Source organism: Mustela erminea, chromosome 3, assembly GCF_009829155.1.
Source record: "Mustela erminea isolate mMusErm1 chromosome 3, mMusErm1.Pri, whole genome shotgun sequence".
Classification (NCBI taxonomy): Eukaryota; Metazoa; Chordata; class Mammalia; order Carnivora; family Mustelidae; genus Mustela; species Mustela erminea.
Window position 1 is genome coordinate 12,850,753 of NC_045616.1, and position 20,384 is coordinate 12,871,136.

Genomic DNA, 20,384 nt, shown 5'->3' on the forward strand with positions numbered 1-20,384 from the left:
AACTCCTTACTTCTCTCTCACCCCCCCCCACTCCACTCCTTAGTATTAGAAGGTGGAGAGCCAGTAATGTATCCTCTAGAGTAAGAAGGCACATTAAGAGAGGAAAAATAAAGCAAGCCACTCCATATTGCTTATGGTGAGTTTCATTCAGGATAACTTACTGAGGGACTATGGGTGGGGACAGACCATCCAGGCGGTGCTGGGCCATTCTCCACAGCTATTCTTTGTGCAGTCCAGACCTTAATCCCTAGATTTTATGGAATGAGGAATACGGTGGTGAGGTCAGAGGTAGTTATCTAAAGTGGCGCCATCTGTACATCAAAGGATCTCTACTAGTTACCTAGAGTGGTGCCTCCTGTGTGCCACTTTAGGGAAGATCAGAACAAACCTTCCCAAATTCTGTGTCATGACATTAATTAACCTCCACGGGCCTGGAACATGTAGTGGGAGGGAGGTCATTGCCCTGGCTTGAAGAGGATGGAGGGCCAAAAGTGGAGTCAGTGTTGGCCGTACTCCTGCCCTCAGACTTTGATTTCTGTTACTAAACCATCTAAAGCAGAACCCAAGGAGCCCCCTCTCCTGCCCAGGTATAAACCTTGCACCTAGTTCCTTCACCCACTTCTCCCATCTGACTGCTGCCTCCCACTGCTGTGCTAACTGCTTCCTGTCTAGAACATGACTGTGTATCTCCAGTTCCTCTCTCTGACTCAGTCTCACTCCCGTCACACCTTCTGGTCACCGTTCCTGAAGGATTTACCTTCTGAAAGGTAAATCAGAGAGAGTCTTTCTGCCTCCATGGCCACTTTCGCCAAGGAGGATAAAGACCAAAACTCCTCCTTTCCTTGTGTTTGCTGAATGTCTGAACTGATCAGCGCTTGCTTCTTTTGTGCTAAGAGCAGCGGATCACTTACCATGTGGAGGCCAAGAAAAACAAGGCTGTACCCACCTTGAGTCTAGCCCTGACATAAGCACAGCCATCTTGACAAAGCAAAAGCTGGCACCTTGTGCCTCCTCTCCACCCACTCCCCTCCCCTCCGTAGTATGTGTGACATTCCTCAGGCACCCCTGGCTGCCCTAAAAGAAAAACAAATAGTTAACTTGCAGAGATCACAATCCTGCAAGACAGGAGTCTCCCTTGGTTTACAAATGTCCTAGAGATTTACAACAAAGAAGCTATCTTAACAATAATATTGCCCTCCCCACCATAAAACTAAAGGAGGCTGATGCAGAAGGAAATGTAAATAAGTTAAATTTCTTCTAAACCTAAATCTCACTAACAAGGACACTTGATAGGAGAAATGTGAAAGTTTATCTCTAAACCTCCAAAATAGTGTCAGCAATCATTCCCAAGCATATGACCCAGTGATATACATCTAAAGGGTCTCATGAGGAGATTTTTATTACTGATAATGAATAACCTTTTCCCCAGACAAAAGCTGGCCCCTCAAGGTCCTGGAGACCTCGCTTCCAAAATTCCTTAGAGACTTACATCATCATAACCCCCTTTGTCCTCACCCACTGCCGAGTCCACCCCTACTCTGCTTTTTAAAAACTCTGACTGTAATCTGGCTCAGGATCCAAGTCCCTACTCTGCTGTGTCAGGTATACTTGGGCCCAAGCTTAAACTTGTCAAATAAACCCTTGTGTGATTGCATCGGTGCTTGGCTCCTTGGTGGTCTCTTGGAAGCGAAAAGTCGGGCATAACAACCAGATGGATTCCCATTTGGGCCTGGCTGGAGGGGCAACCGTGGAAGCAGTGGAGGGGAAAGAGACACAGGAATTGTAGCAAAAGGATGCCCCTAGCTTGCTGGGAGATGGCAACGGGATGCCTGTCCGCTCTGGCTTCCCCTTAATGAAAGCCAGGATCTTTTAGGATGTTTTCCATTTCCAAGGAAGAAGGTTAAAAAAAAAAAAATTAAAACCCTGAAACTACAATTTGCAAATGAATCCACAAATATTTGTCCAAGAAAAAATGTCAAAGTTGAAACTCCTGGGACACAAGCTTATTTAGACGCATTAATTCCAAGCTAAGACCATACAGTAACAGTAAGTTTCCCATGAGCCAGGTAGGACTGTACAAATAGGCAAATCCGCCTATTTTACAAACTTTGAGCAATTCCTGTCCAGACTGCCCTTATAAGGTGTCAGGCTAAACTTCCCCCAATTCCCGTATTGGACACAGGATTCTCAAGACTGAGGGCGATTCAGCCCTCTGCTTAGCAAGTCCAGCAAACCAGCTTTGCGTGCCTGATAGACTTCTCCTGCGGTCTGAGGGGTATCCACGGAGACTCGTCCATACAGAAACCAGAAAACGGACTGAATTTGCAGGACTGGAAAAGCAGCTCAACTGAAGTTAACGAAGAATTTCTGAAGAGACCAGTAAACTGACGATGTTCATGCTAGGGTTTCCAAAATAAAGGATATTTTTACATGCCTCTCTGCGTAGTGGCAACATTTCCCAACAGATGGACCCTTAAAAAGCGGAATGTACTGAAGAGGAGGGCCTCCCATCGGTAAGAGCACTCTTGTGTCCCCAGAACAAGACCCGGGGCACGGCGAGAGCGGGAGAATGCTCAGCCTTTCAGTCACCCAGTAAAGTGGTCGCGAATCGGGCGGCCGTTGGGTCCCCCGCGGCTTCCAGGAGCCCCACCGCACCCTGTGCTCCTGCGCGCCGCAGACACCGGACTGCTAGCCCGGTCCACAGAAGTGGCCCCATCCGCGTTGATCGTAGGCGGGCAGATTTCAGTGAGCGGAATGGTGGCCCAAGGAGCAGGCCCTCGGGCGTTAACTTATCCGCGGGCAGCACCGACCCCGTCCTTGCGGCCTCAGCCAGCGGGGCATGCGCTGGGAGCAGTCTATTGTTGGGCTGCGGGGAGCCACCTGCCTAGCTCCCGCGCGCCCGGCGGAGTTCCACTCGCTGCCGGTCTGGAGAGACTCTCGTTTCTAGACTTTGCTTCAAAAGTTCTATTTTCCCTTTTCAAAAGGATCTGCGCCCAACGTGGGGCTCGAACCCACGACCCTGAGATTAAGAGTCTCATGCTCTACCGACTGAGCTAGCCGGGCACATGCGAAAGTTTCCTGTTCTATCCCAGAAGACTGAAATGCTCACCAGGGAGGAGGCAAATATGGAGCACCTACTGTGTGCCCGACCGTCCTCGTGACTAGGACTAGAGAAGCCGACGATAAGGCTGCCCCAACCCCGGAGAGGAGGCTCTGCGCACGCTTGCGGGGTAAGAGCGAGATCAGCTGAGGAGGGAGCCTCAGTTTACATGGGAGCATTTATGGAGGACGCGCTCCGCACTGTCCCGTCTTACTGCCTGTCTCCCAACAAGAAAAAGAGGGAGACGTGCACACGTCCTTTCCTCATGCACGGGCGGGAAGTGACTGCAGACTAAAAGTTGTTTCCGCCCGGTTTCGAACCGGGGACCTTTCGCGTGTGAGGCGAACGTGATAACCACTACACTACGGAAACCGATAGCAAGATGTTCTAGCAAACACCACCCTGAAGCTACACAGGATCGGGAGAGACCCGGTTGAGCGAAGACGGGATTTCCGAGCAGCAGGGGTTCCCTGCGCCGGCGGCCGAGCTGTGTTCGGGGCTCGCGGCCACACTTCTCCTGGTACGGCCTCGTCTGGTTGCTCACCCACGAGCACTGCTGGTTCGGGCGTGTTCGGCCACCCTTCTGAGGAAGCGGACGTCCTCCGGGCGCATCAACACGGGCGGCAAAGCGCCTCCAGGACCGGGTGAGTAGCGCGCGCGCCCAGTCCGGGCATCCCGCGGCGGCGGCCGGCGCTCCGCGGGAAGTCGGCCCGCGAAGGACGCTCCTGTCACTGCCCCTGCAGGCTTCCCTGTCTTGTTTCATTAAAGGAGAAATTCTTCAGAAGCCTCGGGCATTGTTTCGGTCGCCCCAAAGAGACGCCCTGAGTCCCAAAGCGGCACTTTTAGTCACACAGTCCCGCAGCCTGGACGGGAGCCTCTCGGATAAACTGAGCACCGCAAACCCGGTTTGACGCCCTGCCCTCAGGCTGGGCCGCGCGCACGCACACCTCGAGGCGGTGTGGGCACCGGGCGTGCGTGGCGCCCAGCGCCGAGCTTCATCGAATGAACCGACGGCCCCGAACTCACCCACAGTGCGCTCAGCAACCTGCTAACCACTTTGAAATGACGGTGACTCTAATTTCACAAAACCCTATAACAGGAAAGCGTGCCCTTTACATGAGCAAACGCAGGACGACAAAGTTACCAGATACACCCTACACCCTGTCCGGTGTTGCACACGGCAGCATGACACTTCTCAGCACCTCGCTTTCCTCACCTCACGACATATCCTGAAGAGGATTCCCTTTCTACAGCTAAAGAGTGTTCCACTGTGTGAATGTCCAGGTCATGATTTCGCTCCTCCTTTACGGAGGAGCAATTGGACGACTCGTCTGAACGACACGAGAGCGAGCGCAGGGCAGTTCCTCAACCGCGTGTGGAAACGCCCACTGGCTGAGGGAAGATGGGCAAGGACTCCGATCCCCGCCCCAAGCCGTCTCTGAGGAACTGAGTTCCCAAACAACAAAATCCGTGGCCTAGAAGGGCCGGAAGTACTTGAGATGCTCAACGGGACCCGCCCCTCCGCTTCCGGAATCGGTTGTGGGGAGTCCCTGGTGCAGTCCTTCGTGTTCGGTTAGTAGCATGGCGCCGGGCCGACGCGGTCACGGCACCGAGAGCGGACGGCCGCTAAGCGCTTCCGCCGTTCCCCGAAGTTTGCCTCCAGTGGCGGGGGATGGGGGAGGCCGGTTCTTCCAGGTCCTCCGCGTTCCCTGCTCCTTCATATTACAGACACGTGGGCCTCCATCGTTCTAGCCCTCCCGCCCTGTTCCCGTGTGCCTGCTAGAGCGTCTCCTCGCCGTTTCCTGTCGCCCAGGGGCCCGGGAGGAAAGAAGGGGGCGTAGCGCTACCGCGGAGGGAACTCGCGAGCTTAGGTGACTCGCAGACGCCGGAAGTGTTGGAAGGAAGACCGGAAGTGAGGGGGCGGAGCCAGGAAGTGAGGAGGGGCGGGGGTTTATGAGGAGGCCAAGGGAACGTTGGGACAGATTTGCACTCAGGGCCACCTGAGGGACTTGGCTGTAACGCTGAGCTCTGTCCCCTCTACTCGCAGAGACACGGTTGTCGTCTAGGAGTAGGGAACTCTGTGTGGAGGGGTGGGTTGTCGGGAGGACCTTCCTCTGTCCGCGCTTGAGGCAAGGTGTGGAGAGGCGGGGTGGGGGTGGGGCCGGGTCGTCAGGGCGTCTGAGAGGGAAGACCCCCGCCCCCCGCCCCCCCCACCGCCCATCTACACTGGCTGACTGGACACTAAGATGGCTGCCGTTGCCATGGCACCCAACCCTGTGCAGACCCTTCAGGAGGAGGCGGTGTGCGCCATCTGCCTCGATTACTTCACGGACCCCGTGTCCATCGGCTGCGGGCACAACTTCTGCCGAGTGTGTGTAACCCAGTTGTGGGGAGGGGAGGATGAGGAGGACAGAGAGGAGTTGGACCGGGAGGAGGAAGAGGAGGACGGAGAGGAGGAGGAAGTGGAGGCTGTGGGGGCCGGTGGGGGGTGGGACACCCCCATGCGGGATGAAGACTATGAGGGCGACATGGAGGAGGAGGTCGAGGAAGAAGAGGAGGGTGTGTTCTGGACCAGTGGCATGGGAGGGTCCAACTGGGACAACATGGACTACGTGTGGGAGGAGGAGGACGAGGAGGAAGATTTGGACTACTACTTGGGGGACATGGAGGAGGACCTGAGAGGGGAGGATGAGGAGGACGAGGAGGAAGTGCTGGAGGAGGACGAGGAAGAAGAGCTAGACCCCGTCACCCCACTGCCCCCACCTCCAGCCCCTCGGAGGTGCTTCACCTGCCCCCAGTGCCGAAAGAGCTTTCCCAGGCGGAGTTTCCGCCCCAACCTGCAGCTGGCCAACATGGTCCAGGTGATTCGGCAGATGCACCCAACTCCTGGTCGAGGGAGCCGTGGGAGCGAGCAGGGCATTTGTCCCAAACACCAGGAAGCCCTGAAGCTCTTCTGCGAGGTGGATGAAGAGGCCATCTGTGTGGTGTGCCGAGAATCCAGGAGCCACAAACAGCACAGCGTGGTGCCGTTGGAGGAGGTGGTGCAGGAGTATAAGGTGAGAGAAGTAGAGGATGGGAGCTGAGTGGGGGTGGAGAGGAAGAAAGAGGAGCTGGGAAAAGGAAACATGTCCCCTCCTAACCCCAGAACTTCAAGCCCTGGTGCTCTGATTCTCCTTTTCTTAGCACTTCACTGGCTTCAAGGTGGGTTAGACTGAGAAGGATCCTGCTCACAGACAGCAGAACAGTGAAGACCAGGAAGATTGGCTTCCTCAAAAGAAATTGGGCAAAGCCCGGGTGATAGCATATCATTGGGTTGCATCTCTTAGGGAAAGCACTCCTGTTTCCCATTTCCAGTGTCTCTTAAGTATAGGAGTGCAGGTGACAGGCTCCTCAGGCTTTACCACCAGTCTGATTTTCCTGTGGATGAGTCCTCACTCTGTCCTTGACTCAGACCCCTAGAGTTGGGAAGGACTTGGGACCTCAAGGAAAAAGAAAGTGCCTTAAGGAGCAGGAATGTAGAAATGATTACTAGTGTCATACCCCAGATACTCTGCACTTGCCGTTTGATGGGCTTCTCACCTACCCCCTGATAGGGCTTGTTTCTCCTCACGGACTTTTGCTGGATCTGCATCAGTCTAATGTACTAACTAGAACTTACCTTTCCTGAGAACGCAGGGAAAAGGGAGATGCTTCTTAAGTCAGAAGACTGGGCTCTGCACTTGCGAATATTCACTCAGGCATCTCTGAAAGTTTTGGAACTCTAATTTCTCCAGGATTAAAAGTTAATTTTTACTGAACAGTTAACTTATGATGTACACCAGGAACTGTACTAAGCACTTTTCATGGACTGTCTCATTTAAAACTCAAAACAATCGTGTAAGTTTGATATAGTTTCTATCCCTGTTTTACAGGTTAGGAAACAGATTTAAGTAATATACACAGGGCCACACAGTTATTAGTAAGTGATGGACTTGGTTATGATCCCCCTCCCCTGTGCCTGTGCCCCTGCATACTGTTAACAGTGTCACCACCATTTAGATGTCTTGTTTGACTTTCCTGACATGTGACTTCTTAGAGTCTGATTCTAGTTTGGTTAATACTTTGCACCATACTTCTGGCCTTCAGTCTTTGGGGATACCTATGAGACAGCCAGCACAAATAGTAATACTTAGTGAAAGCTGGGATGGGTTTGAAATAGTGAGTCCAGGAGAAAGAGAGGGTAGCTCCCATGTGCAGAACTTTTTTGTGTTATGACCCATGTTTTTGTATCGTCTAACACAGTAACCTCATTTAGGTAATCTTATCATTACCCTCATTTTAGAGTAACCAGTCTAGAACTTCTTAGCTACGAGTAGTACAGCTAAGACAAACCTAAAATCCTTTCATGACAAGTAACTGTTTCTTCCACGCAGTGATTGTCCTAGTTACTGGGGGAGTTTTCAAAAGTACAGTGGGCCCTACCCCTTGAGATTCTGAGACAGAGACAGGGAGAATATCAGAATATCTTTAAGAAAGCCCAGTGCAGCATGGGAATCACTGCATTGGTAACATCACCTGTTTTTTAAACCCTGCATTATTGGGGAAGGTTGTGATCTCCTTTTGTCCTTTTTTACCTCTTTTTTTTTTTGGCTCCTAGTTAACCATACACATCAATGGACCGTCAGTTTGTTAACTGAATCTTGGGGAGGACTATTCATGGGTGTTCCACCCCTTCTCCACCCTCCTCCTACAGGACTCTTCTGAAGAGCTTCTGAAACTGGATTTTAATTTGTGTTAGCCACATCTGTTGTATGCCAGCCCAGTAGGGCTCTGCAGTTTGAGGAGGCCATAGAGATGCAAATAATCTGCCATTAACTGATCAGTAAATGTAAATACATAAGTTTTACTATATAGAACTAAATCGAGTGATTTCTTTTCTAATTTACAGGCTATGTTATGGGCAGATAGTTAATCCTTTTCAAATATGTACATTAACTAGCACTAGCTTGAAACAGTGTTGTTTTGTAGAAGTATTTCTTTATTGAATAGGTAATAATACAAATGATGTTTAAATAAAGCTCCTAAAAAGTTGAAAGCCCTTGATAATTTTTCTTAAATAGTACTCTGTTTGTATTTGTGCTTATCAATTTTTTGTCAATTTTCCAGTATTTAGGAAAAATATTAAATGAGAAATTTAAGCATCATAAATTCTGAGTAGATTTGGAGAAAAGTAGAAAGTAGTATGAAAAGACAATTTTTTGTAGTTCATGCTACTTTCATGTTAGTGATTGCTTGTAATATATATTTTTTAAGATTTTTATTTATTTATTTGACAGACAGAGATCACAAGTAGGCTGAGAGGCAGGCAGAGAGAGAGAGAGAGGAGGAAGCAGGCTCCCTGCTGAGCAGAGAGTCCGATGTGGGGCTTGATCCCAAGACCCTAGGATCATGACCTGAGCGGAAGGCAGAGGCTTTAACCCACTGAGCCACCCAGGTGCCCCTGCTTGTAATATTTTTAATGTAGTTTTTTCTACAACCACTTATCCTGTGCAACAACTGCCTGTTGTACTGTGGGTCAGTAACCCCTTTAGTTCAAGGGTCATTATCAGGTTGTCATTGGCAGCTTAGACACAGGTAGAGAATACTAGATAACAGTTACTGATCTTTGGTACATGCCAGACTGTGTGAAGCATACTGTCCATTAGGTAGATTCTGTTATTACCAATTCCCGTGTAAGGTGAGGAAACTTGAAGTGTAGCTTGCATCAGGTCACTTGGATACATTCAGGTTTAGATTGGAGTCTAGACTTAAGCTCTTCTGCCCTGTACTGCCTCTCAAGGAAAGGAGAGAGAAAGGCAGAAGTAGTGGGAGACATTGAAAAGGGAAGAAAACAGGTTGGGCCCATCTCTGGTCTCTAACAGTCTTTTAAAGAAAAAAGATTCTGTTACAAGTGATTGGAACATAGAGCTCAATGCATATTGGCTGTGAAGATTAAAACCATAGGAAGAGAGGGTTTTTGTTTTTCATTTAGTAAGTGAGTGGGAGAGAAATGGACAGAGAGGCATAGAAATCATGTGGGTCCTCTGCCCCCAGGAGTCCCTGTGTCTTGGGGGAAGCATACTTAAAAATCATTACAGTGCCTCAGAAGTATTAAAAAGGTTATATTCATGTTCCTTGGGGTGACAGGAAGTGGGGGCAGGGAGGATCTGGACCATGGCCGGGTAGCTGGGTTTTAAAGGAAGAATGCCTTGGGCCAAATGGAGAAAGGCAATCCCAGGTAGAGGAAGCAGCATGGATAAAGATACAGAATTACATTCAGGAAAAGACAGTTTTATGTGGCTAAAACTAAGAGTCTGTATTAGAAAGGGTGAAGTATAGGAGAGGAGGCTAGAAACGTAGAGGCAATGAGGGCCTCATATTTTGCAGATGGTGGAGAACCATGGAAGGATCTTTAGGACAGGAACAAAATTGTCAGAGAAGTTTTTTAGAGATGAAAGTTATAAGGAAGATTGCTAATGAGGGGGAAGGGACCATAGGCAGGAACATCATACAGGAGGACTTCATGTGATGAGGGCTTCAAGCCAGGTCCATCCCAACTCTGAGTATGGAGCTCTGTAGTCCTCAGGATCTTACTTTTAGAGAATCTGGGGTTCTGTACATGGCTTCTGTACATGGGTACAGGCAGAGTATTGGAGGCATTTGTCATCAAGAGAAGAAAGGGGAGGAAGAGAGGATGATGCTTATTTGATACCTGTGTTGGGGATCAGGCTTTGGGCCCCAGTGCACTGCAGGGAGGATGGGGCAGATGGGCACTGAAAGCAGGTGCCTCTCCTATCCCAGGCCTCTAACCTTCCTTTCCCATTCCCTCAGGCCAAACTGCAGGGGCATGTGGAACCACTGAGGAAGCACTTAGAGGCTGTGCAGAAGATGAAGGCCAAGGAGGAGAGGCGGGTGACAGAGCTAAAGGTGGGTGAATGTCCTTGATAGGGCTGACTGGCTCTGTAATCAGGGCAGGGAATGCCTATGGGCTGCCTGTGCTCAAGAGTGGTGGCTAGATTCCCTGAAGAGGGGCAGCCGAGGCCTGGGAGAGAAGTAGACATATTCTTAGGATCTGGAAGAGAGAGGGGCTTTGGATAGTAGAGTGTTTGTTCGTAGGTTCCAAAATAGAGTGGTAGCAGGCCTGGTGAGGAGAGGTTGGGTCCCTGGCCCAGGGCTGCAAAAAAGCAGGCTTACCAACCAGACACCTCGCTCCAGGCCCAGTCCCCACCACACCAGATAGCACAGAGGGCAGAAGTGAGCAAGGAAAATCCATGTAACAGCCATCAGAGAAGTTCTGAGTAAGAGAGGGGGCACCAGGGTGTTTAATGGAGGATAGGAATTTGTGACTGTTAGCATGGCAGAGACTGAGTCTTTTCTAGTTCAGTGTTTCTCAGCTGTTTCTCTTGATTGAGCACCTCTCCCCAAAGAGTATTTTTCTATATTTTTCCCCATAATATCAACCCCTCACCCCCAACTCTACCCGTTTTTGTAAGGTCAGCAAGCACTGAGAATGCCTTGGCACTGAGCTTTGGAGACCAGGCCTCTTCCCTCATCTCTCCCGTGCCTACTGCCCTGGCCAGTGAGGGGTCTTGCCGCTTTCTAGGGCTTTTGCTTATTTTTTGCACCTACATATTAGGAACTGTGCTGCTGGCGACTGCCAGGGACCAAGTGGTGGAATCAGTCTGGGAGTCCTCTTTCCTCTAGTCAGATACTCAGATTGTGACTTCTGGGGTCCTGGGTTACAGAGAGATGATGTCAGGATTTGAGTGTCTCTGGGACAGAGGGTGAAACTGACTTCCTTCACTCACTTGGTCAGTCAGAACTTCCTTTCCCCTCTCTGGCCTGCTATACTATGTCCCAAGAATGTCTCTAGCTGATGGGTGGAAAGCATGCCCTTATCTAAGAGTCGCCAGCCCAGGCAAATGGGATGAGAGTGAGCAGAAGTTTTCTGTCATTACATTTAGAAGTACCTACACCATGATGCCCATGATTTTGCCTCTTGGCTGTTAAAATGTAAAATATTATTTGGCCATTTATAAAAAGTTCACTAGACTCCTGATCTAGAAGGATTAGGTGACTTTTCTCAGGTCATTAGTGGTATAGTCAAGATCTTAACTTGACATCTTGATTCCTGAATTTTTTATTCATTCATTTCAAAAAGTTCTTACTAAGTACCTGCTTTGTGGTTGGTGCTCTTCCAGGGTCTGGGGACCTTGTGGTAAACAGAGATTATGCAGTGGTGGTAAAGGATGTTAAAAGATACTTCAATGTAAACATAACATTTTAAATTAAGATTAATGCCATCATATACAAGGATACTTATGGGGGTGGTCCTGATTTAGATCTGGAGGGGAGGGAAGGCTTCTCTCTAGGAATATCTTTAAACTTAGACGAGAAAGATGAATGAAGTTAGTTAGCCAGGGTGGAGATAAGTTGCAGACGGAAATTGTTGAGTTTGAGACCAGTGTGCTGGGGGTGTGGGAGTGGTGCCTGGTAAGGCTGGGAGGTGGGGAAGGGGACAGGGGCCTCTTTCCATTTGGGATGTAGGGCTCCGTTACCTTGGTTGAGGGGCAGCAGTTGCAAAATTGGAAGTTTATGTTTCTGTGTGTTGAGGTGGTATCCACCATCCCCTTTGCATCATCCCAGAGCCAGATGAAGTCAGAGCTGGCAGCTGTGGCCTCGGAGTTCGGGCGGCTGACACGGTTTCTGGCTGAAGAGCAGGCAGGGTTGGAGCGGCGCCTCCGAGAGATGCATGAAGCCCAGCTAGGGCGTGCAGGAGCAGCAGCCAGCCGCCTGGCAGAGCAGGCTGCCCAGCTGAGCCGCCTGCTGGCTGAGGCCCAGGAGCGGAGCCAGCAGGGGGGCCTGCGGCTGCTCCAGGTGAGCAGTGTCCCCTTCTTTATCACCCCTTCTCCCCAAAACCCCTATTTGCTCTGTCAGGCAGTGCTTACCAAACGTCTGTTCAGAGCTGCCTCTCTCCTCGTTGAGAGGACCCCACAATGATTTAACCTAAGACCAAAAGGTTTTTTGAGGCTGGGGACAGAGTTAATGCCAAATGTGGTGTGCATGTAATAATACCCAGTGAAAAGAAAGAAGATTCAATTGTAGAATGAGGGTTTTAAAGGAGAGTTGAGGAAAGAATTTTTGACAGAGATATCCTGAAAAAGATTCACAAGTCATGTTGTGAAAATTCTTTTACTGGGGTGAAAATTCTGTTACTGGTCTCGTAACAGATTGAGATGAATTAGGTGTGCTGAGGCATAGGGATGATTGAGATAGACATACGCTTATTGAGGGCCTTGAGGATGCTTTTTCTTACTCCTTGTTCAAGTTCAGTCCTTTCTCTGGCTGGAATCAGATTGGGAGAAAGGAGCTGTCTCTGTGCAGCTGACTCTCTCTTTGTCTCTTTTTCCCTCTCCCTCTTTTTGTTTCTGTTATTCCCAGGACATCAAGGAGACTTTCAATAGGTGTGTTGCCACCCTTTTCCTCTGTGACCCAGTGGCATCTGGTTCCCCATCCCTACCTTTCTTGGATATCCCGCTCCTTTCCTTCCTTCCCCAGGACCTGAGTTTCTGCCTCCTGGACCCTCCTCTCCTTCCCCTCAGCTTTTGCTCTTCCCTCTGGGAATATCATGGTCCCACCCCCTGCCCGGTCCCCTTCCTCCAGGTGTGAAGAGGTACAGCTGCAGCCCCCAGAGGTCTGGTCCCCTGACCCGTGTCAACCCCATAGCCATGACTTCTTGACAGATGCCATCGTGAGGAAAATGAGCCGGATGTTCTGTCAGGCTGCCCGAGGTAGGGAGGTCACTTCTACGACCTTCCTTTGCCTTTCCCTTTACAAACCTGAGATTGAGTTCTGATTGGGTTCTGAGCAGGGTGGGGGGGGGGGGTTGGGGCTGAAGTGGAGCAGCATACAGGTAGGGGCCTCAAGCCAAGAGTAGCTTTTATCTAGACCAGGTAGGGGGTGGGGTGGGGAGGGGAGGGTAGCAAGAAGAGCCAGGGCCAGAGGTTAGACCTGTCCAGTGTCCTGGAAACAAGAAGTGGAGGCCATAGAAACTCAAGTCTGGCTTTTAGGATGGGGTGGGGTGAGGACACCTGGAAGCCTGGGAGGGAGGGAGGCAAGGGGTGGACAGCAGGAGAGGCTGAATCTTAAGAGTTGGCTACTGATGGGGGAAAAGTTGTTCTTTTGTTCAGTTGTTCTGGCGTATTTGTCCTCCCCCCCCCCCCCCCACCGCCCCAAGTGGACCTGACGCTGGACCCTGACACGGCTCACCCAGCTCTGATGCTGTCCCCTGACCGCCGGGGGGTCCGCCTGGCAGAGCGGCGGCAGGAGGTTGCTGACCATTCCAAGCGCTTCTCAGCCGACTGCTGCGTTTTGGGGGCCCAAGGCTTCCGCTCTGGCCGGCACTACTGGGAGGTAGAGGTGGGCGGGCGGCGGGGCTGGGCGGTGGGCGCTGCCCGTGAATCGACCCATCATAAGGAGAAGGTGGGCTCTGGGGGGTCCTCTGTGGGCAGCGGGGATGCCAGCTCCTCACGCCATCACCATCGCCGCCGCCGGCTCCACCTACCCCAACAGCCCCTGCTCCAGAGGGAAGTGTGGTGTGTGGGCACCAACGGGAAACGCTACCAGGCACAGAGCTCAACGGAGCAGACACTGCTGAGCCCAAGTGAGAAACCACGGCGCTTTGGCGTGTACCTGGACTATGAGGCTGGGCGCCTGGGCTTCTACAATGCGGAGACTCTAGCCCACGTGCATACCTTCTCAGCTGCTTTCCTGGGCGAGCGTGTCTTCCCTTTCTTCCGGGTGCTCTCCAAGGGCACCCGTATCAAGCTCTGCCCTTGATTAGCCTGCCACCCGCAGGGGCCCCTCTGGTTAGCACTTGGGGGGCGGGTGGTGGTGGAGGGTGGCCCATAAGTTTGGGGGCTCAAAGGCTCCTTCCACTGTTTGTTGCTTCCTGCTCCCCTTTGACCCAGGCCCGCTTCTCCCTCTAGGAGCCTAAAGAACCCTCCTGGCCTGCAGCTCAGCCTTCTCTCACCTGCAATGTCTGTCCAACAGGTCTGCATGGGTCCCTGATGAGAACAGCTGCCTGGTTTTCCTTCCCTCTATCCACCTAGGGGTCTGCGTTTGAGTAGGGGATGAGGGGAGATTTAACTCCATTACTTAACTTCCCTTTCCCTGCTCTAATACCTTGTCAGTTATCAGGCTGGGGGTACTTGGGCAAGACACAGGTCTGCTCCCATTCCATTTTCTGATGCACATTTTAGCTAAGGGATTTGGAAGCTTTTTTTGGGGAGGCAGGTTGGGTGAAAGGGTAGAGCTGGGTAATAAATGTCTACTCTCCAGGGGAAGTAGGAGGGATTCTGAACTCCTTCCATCCTCAATTTCTACCTCCATAGACTGGCCAGAATTTAGCTTGAGAGCTCTGGAATGGTTGACATGATTGAAACTATATACCATTTTATCACCCAATAAATTATTTTCTCCTCCTTCCTTTTTTCCAGCACTCAAACTAGGAGTAAAGCTCACCCCACCCAACCCCTCCAGGTCTTTTCACTGCCAGGCTCCTTTCCCCTTTGCTCAATGGAGTTCCTTGTGTCAGTTTCCAGCCTCTTCATGTCTTTAGTTCTCTCCATTTGGTGAGCCCTGACCAGGAGCCTGGGGACTGGGGTTTGGATCCCCGGAAGAGCCTTGGGTATAATCTATTTTTCTAGTAACCCCTTGCCTTCTGTCACTTGTCAGCTTTTGTCCTCTACTTTGACAGAGGTCAATTTATGTTCCTGGGGAAAAGGGAAGATGGGTTGTGTTGTGGAAATAAAAAGTTTATTTGCTTCTTTGGTGGAGTCCTTTCCTTTAGATGAGCAAAACCGGGATGAAACAATCTCCATAGTAAGCCAGTTCTTCTGTAATGCCAAACAACTGAGGACTGATTATACCTTCCCGTGATAACTTGCCTTTTGCACTGGTCACCCCTTTCCCAGGTTTGATCTTATTCCCAGATGGTGGTACTCATCCCCCAGCCCCATTTGAATGACCTACAGGTTTTTTTAAATTGAAACTCTTTTTAGAATATACTTGAGATTGTTTCCTGCTTTATGTAGATCACTGCTTTGAGGCTTTAAGACTATGGTTTTTCCAAGAATCTTCACATTTTCATAATCTCTGTGTCATTTTATCTAGTTTAAATACCATAAAAGCGGGAGAGGTCTCATTACCATTATGAGTTGATAGAAAAGGAAATGGAAAATCTGTACAGGTTACATCAACATGTTCCATGTTACTCCTCCACCATTTGAGAAAAAAGCCTTCTGTGACTCTTATTTACAAATACCTGCAGACCACTCTACAATTTTTAATGTCCAACAATGGAAGGAGTAAAAAGTAATGATTAAGCAGCAGTTCTTCTCGTGAGTTGTTTCATCACAGATGAAGGATTCAAAAATCTCCAACAAAAAGACTTAACCTCACTGCCTATCCTAAAACCTGGGGCATTTCAGAATATCTTCTTTTATAATACTGCTTTGAGCAATGACAATACCTATTTGTTCAATTATTTCTTATGTGTTAGAAGCTAGAACTGAGGTTTTACTAATCCTGAAGAACATTTTCTCTAGACTTAAGGGAGGCCTAGAGGATATATAGCTAAGACACAGGATATTGTGATACAGCATAGCATTACAAAGTAGCTTTTTTTGCTTATCAGAGAAAGACAATTTCTACAAGTCAGAAAACCAATGTTTTATTCCTAAAGCTCTGCCATATTTCTAACGGGTGCCGATGGTCACCTGCCACACACGCACCAGGTTGTCTGTGTAGCCAGCAAACAGAGTCTGCAAGGGAGAAAGGATAGCAACAGGTCATGTCAGAGCCACAGAACTCTACATTTCTAATAAGGATGGCCTTTCTTTTAAGATTCCTAGTCTTCTAACCACCAGGTTGTAGGTGGTATGTATTCCAGAGAAGACAATGGCTGGTATATTAAGGAGTCATACTTTTGTAAAATGGTTAAGTCATCTAAGGTGTCAACTGAAGGCAGGTAATCACTGACTGCTATATCAATTTACCTTTGAAGGCAGGTAATCACTGACTGCTATATCAATTTACCTTCTGATGTGGGAACATGTACTCTATTCACTGACACAGCTAATCTGGTCCTCCCAAATCACCCTGGCAAATTTCGTCATTTTAACTTCATGTCAAAGATACACCAAGGACATAAAGGGGGAGAGAAAGGGTAGAAGCCAGGTCACTTAGGGAGAGACCTACTTACCTGGCCATCAGCAGACCAGGCCAGAGAGGTACACTGAGGTGGCTCTGCCTTGCTGCTCGTACTGATAACTTCTTGCTTTAGTTCATCTACAATGATCTTGCCTTCCAAGTCCTGAGGAAGAGGAAAATAATCCAGGTAAGGAGAGACCCTACTACAGGCATCTCTGGGTGCAGGGCAGGGGGAAAGAGGCTGAGGATGTTGCTGAGCAGCCTAAAAATGCACAGGACTGCCTCTCTTCCTCCCCTCCAGAACAACCTAGACCAACATGTCATTTATGCTGAGACTGAGTACGCTGTAATTTGCCATCCCCTTTAGCAGGTAAGTATCTGCCACCACCGTAAATTCCAATCATGGGAAGCTGTTAACTTGCTCTTCCTGGATCTCCACTGATAGCCCCACGGTTCAAGAAGCTTGAATCCCATCCATGACAAATCAGGAACTCACAACACTGCTAGGGCTCAGAGAATACAGCCAGGTGCCTCAGCCTGAACTGTAGCCCACACTCACCCAGATCTTGATGCTGGGGCCTGTGGCAGCACAGAGCCAGTATCGGTTAGGACTGAAGCACAGAGCATTGATGATGTCCCCACCATCGAGTGTATAGAGGTGTTTGCCTTCGTTGAGATCCCACAGCATGGCCTGGCCATCCTGGGAAGAGAAGGGAGTGACCAAAGCAGTATGCAACCTATTCAGATGTTAATGGTTTCAAAATTCCGTCCCTCCCCCGCAACAAATGTCCCCAAAGCTAATGATTCAAATACCAGTATTTACTTGAGTGCCTTTCCTTTAATCCAGGAAACCTCACCAACCCTGCAACATCCTGACAACTTCTAAGTAAATCGCTACAATTAGTTCTGAAAACTGAAACCTCCTAATCAACAGCTTCAAGTAATCAGCTTTACTGAAAACAATCTTTTTGTTTCAAAGAGTATGCCTTATTTATGTCATTTCTAGAAAGCAATCTTAAGAAATACTTATTCGTGGATAACTATCTCATTATTCTAAGTATTCTTTCTAAAACACTGTCCCCCACTGAGTAGGAACTCCCAGTTCCGGAATACCTTCCCTCCAGAAGCGCAGAGGGATCCATCTGGAGAGACAGTTACAGTGTTCAGGTACCCCGTGTGGCCGATGTGATTGGTTTTCAGCTTGCAGTTTGCCAAGTTCCATACCTAGGTTTGGGACATTGAGGAGTAATAGGTGAAAATACTGGCTCTGAATCCACTGGCGTCAGGAGGGCTCAAGGCAGACAAAAAGGCACGGCACCTTATTTAAAAGCGCTCAAGGACAGGGTGGCCATTTTTTATTCTATCAGTAACAAAAAGGTTCAAAGAATCTGGGACACCCAAGGACAATTAAGATTAAAAAGGATTAACAAATGTTCTGTATTGCTTTATGAGGGACACTGGGCTTAATTAGCTACCTCAGAGCAAGTTCTCAAAAACTAATGACCTGTACTTAGAAGGCAGCAATAGGAAAAGCCAACTGAAGGACAAAGCTTTCAAAGTTAGAACCACCTGGGAGGCAGTGGGAGCACCCTGTGGCTGGTAAAGGCCCTACACCTGGTTCCACGCTCACCTTGACCAGCTTGTCCCAGCCACAGGAGACAATAATGGGATTGCTGCTATTGGGTGAGAATCGGACACAAGATACCCACTCCGAATGGCTTTCATCCTGCAAAGGACAGAAAAGCAATCAGGAGAAACTATCCTGTCTCTATGAAACCAGAACCCCACCACACCCCCTTCCCTCACTTACATGGAAAATATTCATACCCCCAGAACCCAAACCTTAATATTAACAAAACCCCTTTAGAGTCCAGGCCAGGCCTGAAATCACCACATACTGCGAAGGTTAAGAAGAGGAGAGAATCTTGAACATGTGCTCTCTGCATGTGCCTTCACAGTTACCTGGACAGTATATTTGCATACACCCAGAGTATTCCACAGCTTGATAGTTTTATCTCGGGAGCCAGAAACAATCTGCCGGTTGTCAGAGGAAAAGGCCACACTCAGCACGTCCTTGGTATGTCCTACAAATCTGCGTGTGGTGGTACCCCTGAGAAGGAAGACTTGGTCAGTCTCTAAATGCCACAAACCTCCTTCCACGTCACACTGTTTCCCTGGCCTTGCTCCTGTCTCACTGCAGCTGCCATTAATCACATGATCCTGGAAATGGGTCTGATCACAACAGGCATCCCTTCAGAATTGCAGGACATGTCCTCACTCCCACGTGGGGATTGGCTGACAATGTCGTTCTGTCATCACTGGGATCCTCCATTATGCCTGAGGATCCAAAGCCTGAGCTCCCAAGCTAACCAGCTTCAAACACTCGCCTACTCCCAACCACAGTGTGTGGCAAAACTGCTCAACCAGCCCACTCCTAACAATTCTGCTTAACTAATTAAAAGTAGCAAGGATGGAAATCTAACAACCCCAACCAGCTGCTCTACGTACTCTCAGTTCCCACAGTGAACTTCACTGTCCCTTGGAAACCACGTCCCAACAGCATCTACCTCATTTCTGCTCAGCTTTTCCCCATTGCCCTGGAGTTAAATGAGCAGCTACTTGCGTTGTGAGATCCCAGAGACGAAGGGTTCCATCCCAGGAGCCGGAGAGGGCAAACTGGCCATCTGAGGAGATGACCACATCACTGACAAAGTGGGAATGACCCCGAAGAGCACGCTGAGGGATGCCATAGTTAGTCTCATCCCTTGTCAGCTTCCACATGATGATGGTCTTATCTAGGGGAAGTTAAGAGAGAAACCCAGTGAGGAATCCCATAGCCACTTGCTGATAATCCAGGATCCCTCAAGGTCATTGCTGGATTCAAGAAAACAAATTAAAGACACTAAAGGGCAGAGGAGAACCACAGGCTGAGAGCTGTTATTACTGAAGGGAAGCGATTGGCTATTTAGAAAGAAGTCAAGTAGAACTAAGTAATGCCACAAAAATTAAACTCAGGGGTGCAGAATTTGATTAGACTACGTATGTCCTCTTCTAATATTCGGATCAACTCATCATCTCTTTTATGTCTGCTCTGATGTCTAAACCATGAACACTGCCGCTTGGGTATGGGAAGACGAGCTAGCTATGGGATTCCTACAACTGCTGCTGGAAAGCTGCCTTACACGCTATGGGACTGGTTGCTTTCACGGAAACGTGTTAAGGCTCAGCAAGCTTTCCAATTAAGCGCCAAACATTATCCTGGCCCCAGACTACTTTTAATAGTGGGCGGCGGGGGAGGGGGGGTGGGAGACACGAGAAGCCTCCAAATGCTGCCAAATTTGGAGAATGAAAAAACCGAGAGCGCGGGGTGGGGGGGATGGAAGGCACGGGCCAGCAAGGAGATTGGAGTCACAACGTTCCCTTGGAGTCCATCCACTACCCACTACGAACAGGGCCGGGCGGAAGCTCAGAAACAGCCTCTGGATCTCAGCACAGGCACTCAGATGGCATGTTGGGGTCATCACCGCCCCGCCCGACCCCGTAGGCTCCTGGGCACGCTCAGCCACACCTGCGAGAAGATGGGCAAGAAATAAAACCCAACCCTGCAATCCTCCTGCCAGCCACGAGCTGACAGATCTCCATCTCCGCCAAGTGGGATGTCTCACGGGCTTGTCCTGGCTGAGGCCTAGGGCCGGGGCCGCATACCGCAACCCACACCCGGACCGAGTTTTCCAAGCAGCCAACTCGCGCTCCACTGACAACGCCAGGCGACCCCCCTATTCCTCAATCCTCTGCCCCGCACCTTAGCTCGTACCTCGAGAGGCGGACAGTATCATGTCCGGGAACTGGGGAGTCGTGGCGATCTGAGTCACCCAGCCGTTGTGGCCCTTGAGGGTGCCACGAAGTGTCATCTGCTCAGTCATGTTGGCGGCGAGCGCGGGTGTCACCGAGGCGACAAGGATGGAGCTGGATAGTTCAGAGAGACTAGCAGCACAGCCGCTCCCGCCACGGCCCTGCAGAGAAAAAGAGAGAAAAAGCCCCCGCCGGAACCGGA

General features: G+C 49.8%; 2 protein-coding genes and 4 non-coding genes across 15 annotated transcripts; 1 reads left to right on the plus strand and 5 right to left on the minus strand.

Moving 5' to 3' along the window:
• Positions 1 to 2,990: 2,990 nt before the first annotated feature.
• TRNAK-CUU lies at positions 2,991 to 3,063 on the minus strand. Its single transcript has one exon. It is a non-coding gene; the product is annotated as a tRNA-Lys (tRNA).
• Positions 3,064 to 3,385: 322 nt separating this feature from the next.
• On the plus strand, positions 3,386 to 14,948 carry TRIM41 (tripartite motif containing 41). 10 transcript variants are annotated; one of them, XR_004283794.1, is made up of 8 exons: positions 3,386 to 6,156; positions 9,950 to 10,045; positions 11,732 to 11,995; positions 12,560 to 12,582; positions 12,782 to 12,909; positions 13,356 to 13,781; positions 14,107 to 14,170; positions 14,617 to 14,644. XR_004283794.1 is itself a non-coding variant. In XM_032335222.1 (8 exons), the coding sequence occupies exons 1-8, from the start codon at positions 5,347 to 5,349 to the stop codon at positions 14,736 to 14,738; spliced, it is 1,689 nt and encodes a 562-aa protein (XP_032191113.1). In that variant the 5' UTR covers positions 3,387 to 5,346; the 3' UTR covers positions 14,739 to 14,948. The 10 variants fall into 10 exon arrangements, 8 of the variants coding, with proteins under 8 accessions (XP_032191112.1, XP_032191117.1, XP_032191113.1 ...); XM_032335222.1 differs by having other exon boundaries at positions 3,387 to 6,156; positions 13,356 to 13,537; positions 14,617 to 14,948; XM_032335223.1 differs by having other exon boundaries at positions 3,387 to 6,156; positions 13,356 to 13,531; positions 14,617 to 14,948.
• TRNAV-CAC lies at positions 3,400 to 3,472 on the minus strand. Its single transcript has one exon. It is a non-coding gene; the product is annotated as a tRNA-Val (tRNA).
• An 881-nt stretch (positions 14,949 to 15,829) lies between the features above and the next one.
• RACK1 (receptor for activated C kinase 1) lies at positions 15,830 to 20,365 on the minus strand. The gene is made up of 8 exons (XM_032335240.1): positions 20,145 to 20,365; positions 18,954 to 19,125; positions 18,293 to 18,440; positions 17,961 to 18,056; positions 17,444 to 17,554; positions 16,890 to 17,030; positions 16,383 to 16,493; positions 15,830 to 15,942 (listed from the first exon to the last, which is right to left on the minus strand). The coding sequence occupies exons 1-8, from the start codon at positions 20,251 to 20,253 to the stop codon at positions 15,877 to 15,879; spliced, it is 954 nt and encodes a 317-aa protein (XP_032191131.1). The 5' UTR covers positions 20,254 to 20,365; the 3' UTR covers positions 15,830 to 15,876.
• On the minus strand, positions 18,578 to 18,655 carry LOC116587427. The gene has a single exon (XR_004284436.1). It is a non-coding gene; the product is annotated as a small nucleolar RNA SNORD96 family (small nucleolar RNA).
• On the minus strand, positions 19,793 to 19,860 carry LOC116587435. The gene has a single exon (XR_004284443.1). It is a non-coding gene; the product is annotated as a small nucleolar RNA SNORD95 (small nucleolar RNA).
• Positions 20,366 to 20,384: the final 19 nt, after the last annotated feature.

Coding starts and splice junctions, on each gene's coding strand:
- TRIM41 (XM_032335219.1), top strand. CDS start 5,347: ATGGCTGCCGTTGCCATGGCACCCAACCCTGTGCAGACCCTTCAGGAG. Junction 10,046..11,731: donor GGCGGGTGACAGAGCTAAAG/GTGGGTGAATGT, acceptor CTGTGTGTTGAG/GTGGTATCCACCATCCCCTT. Junction 11,996..12,559: donor GGGGCCTGCGGCTGCTCCAG/GTGAGCAGTGTC, acceptor TGTTATTCCCAG/GACATCAAGGAGACTTTCAA.
- RACK1 (XM_032335240.1), bottom strand. CDS start 20,253: ATGACTGAGCAGATGACACTTCGTGGCACCCTCAAGGGCCACAACGGC. Junction 17,555..17,960: donor GCTGGGACAAGCTGGTCAAG/GTGAGCGTGGAA, acceptor TCCCAAACCTAG/GTATGGAACTTGGCAAACTG. Junction 15,943..16,382: donor CCTGGTCTGCTGATGGCCAG/GTAAGTAGGTCT, acceptor TCTCCCTTGCAG/ACTCTGTTTGCTGGCTACAC.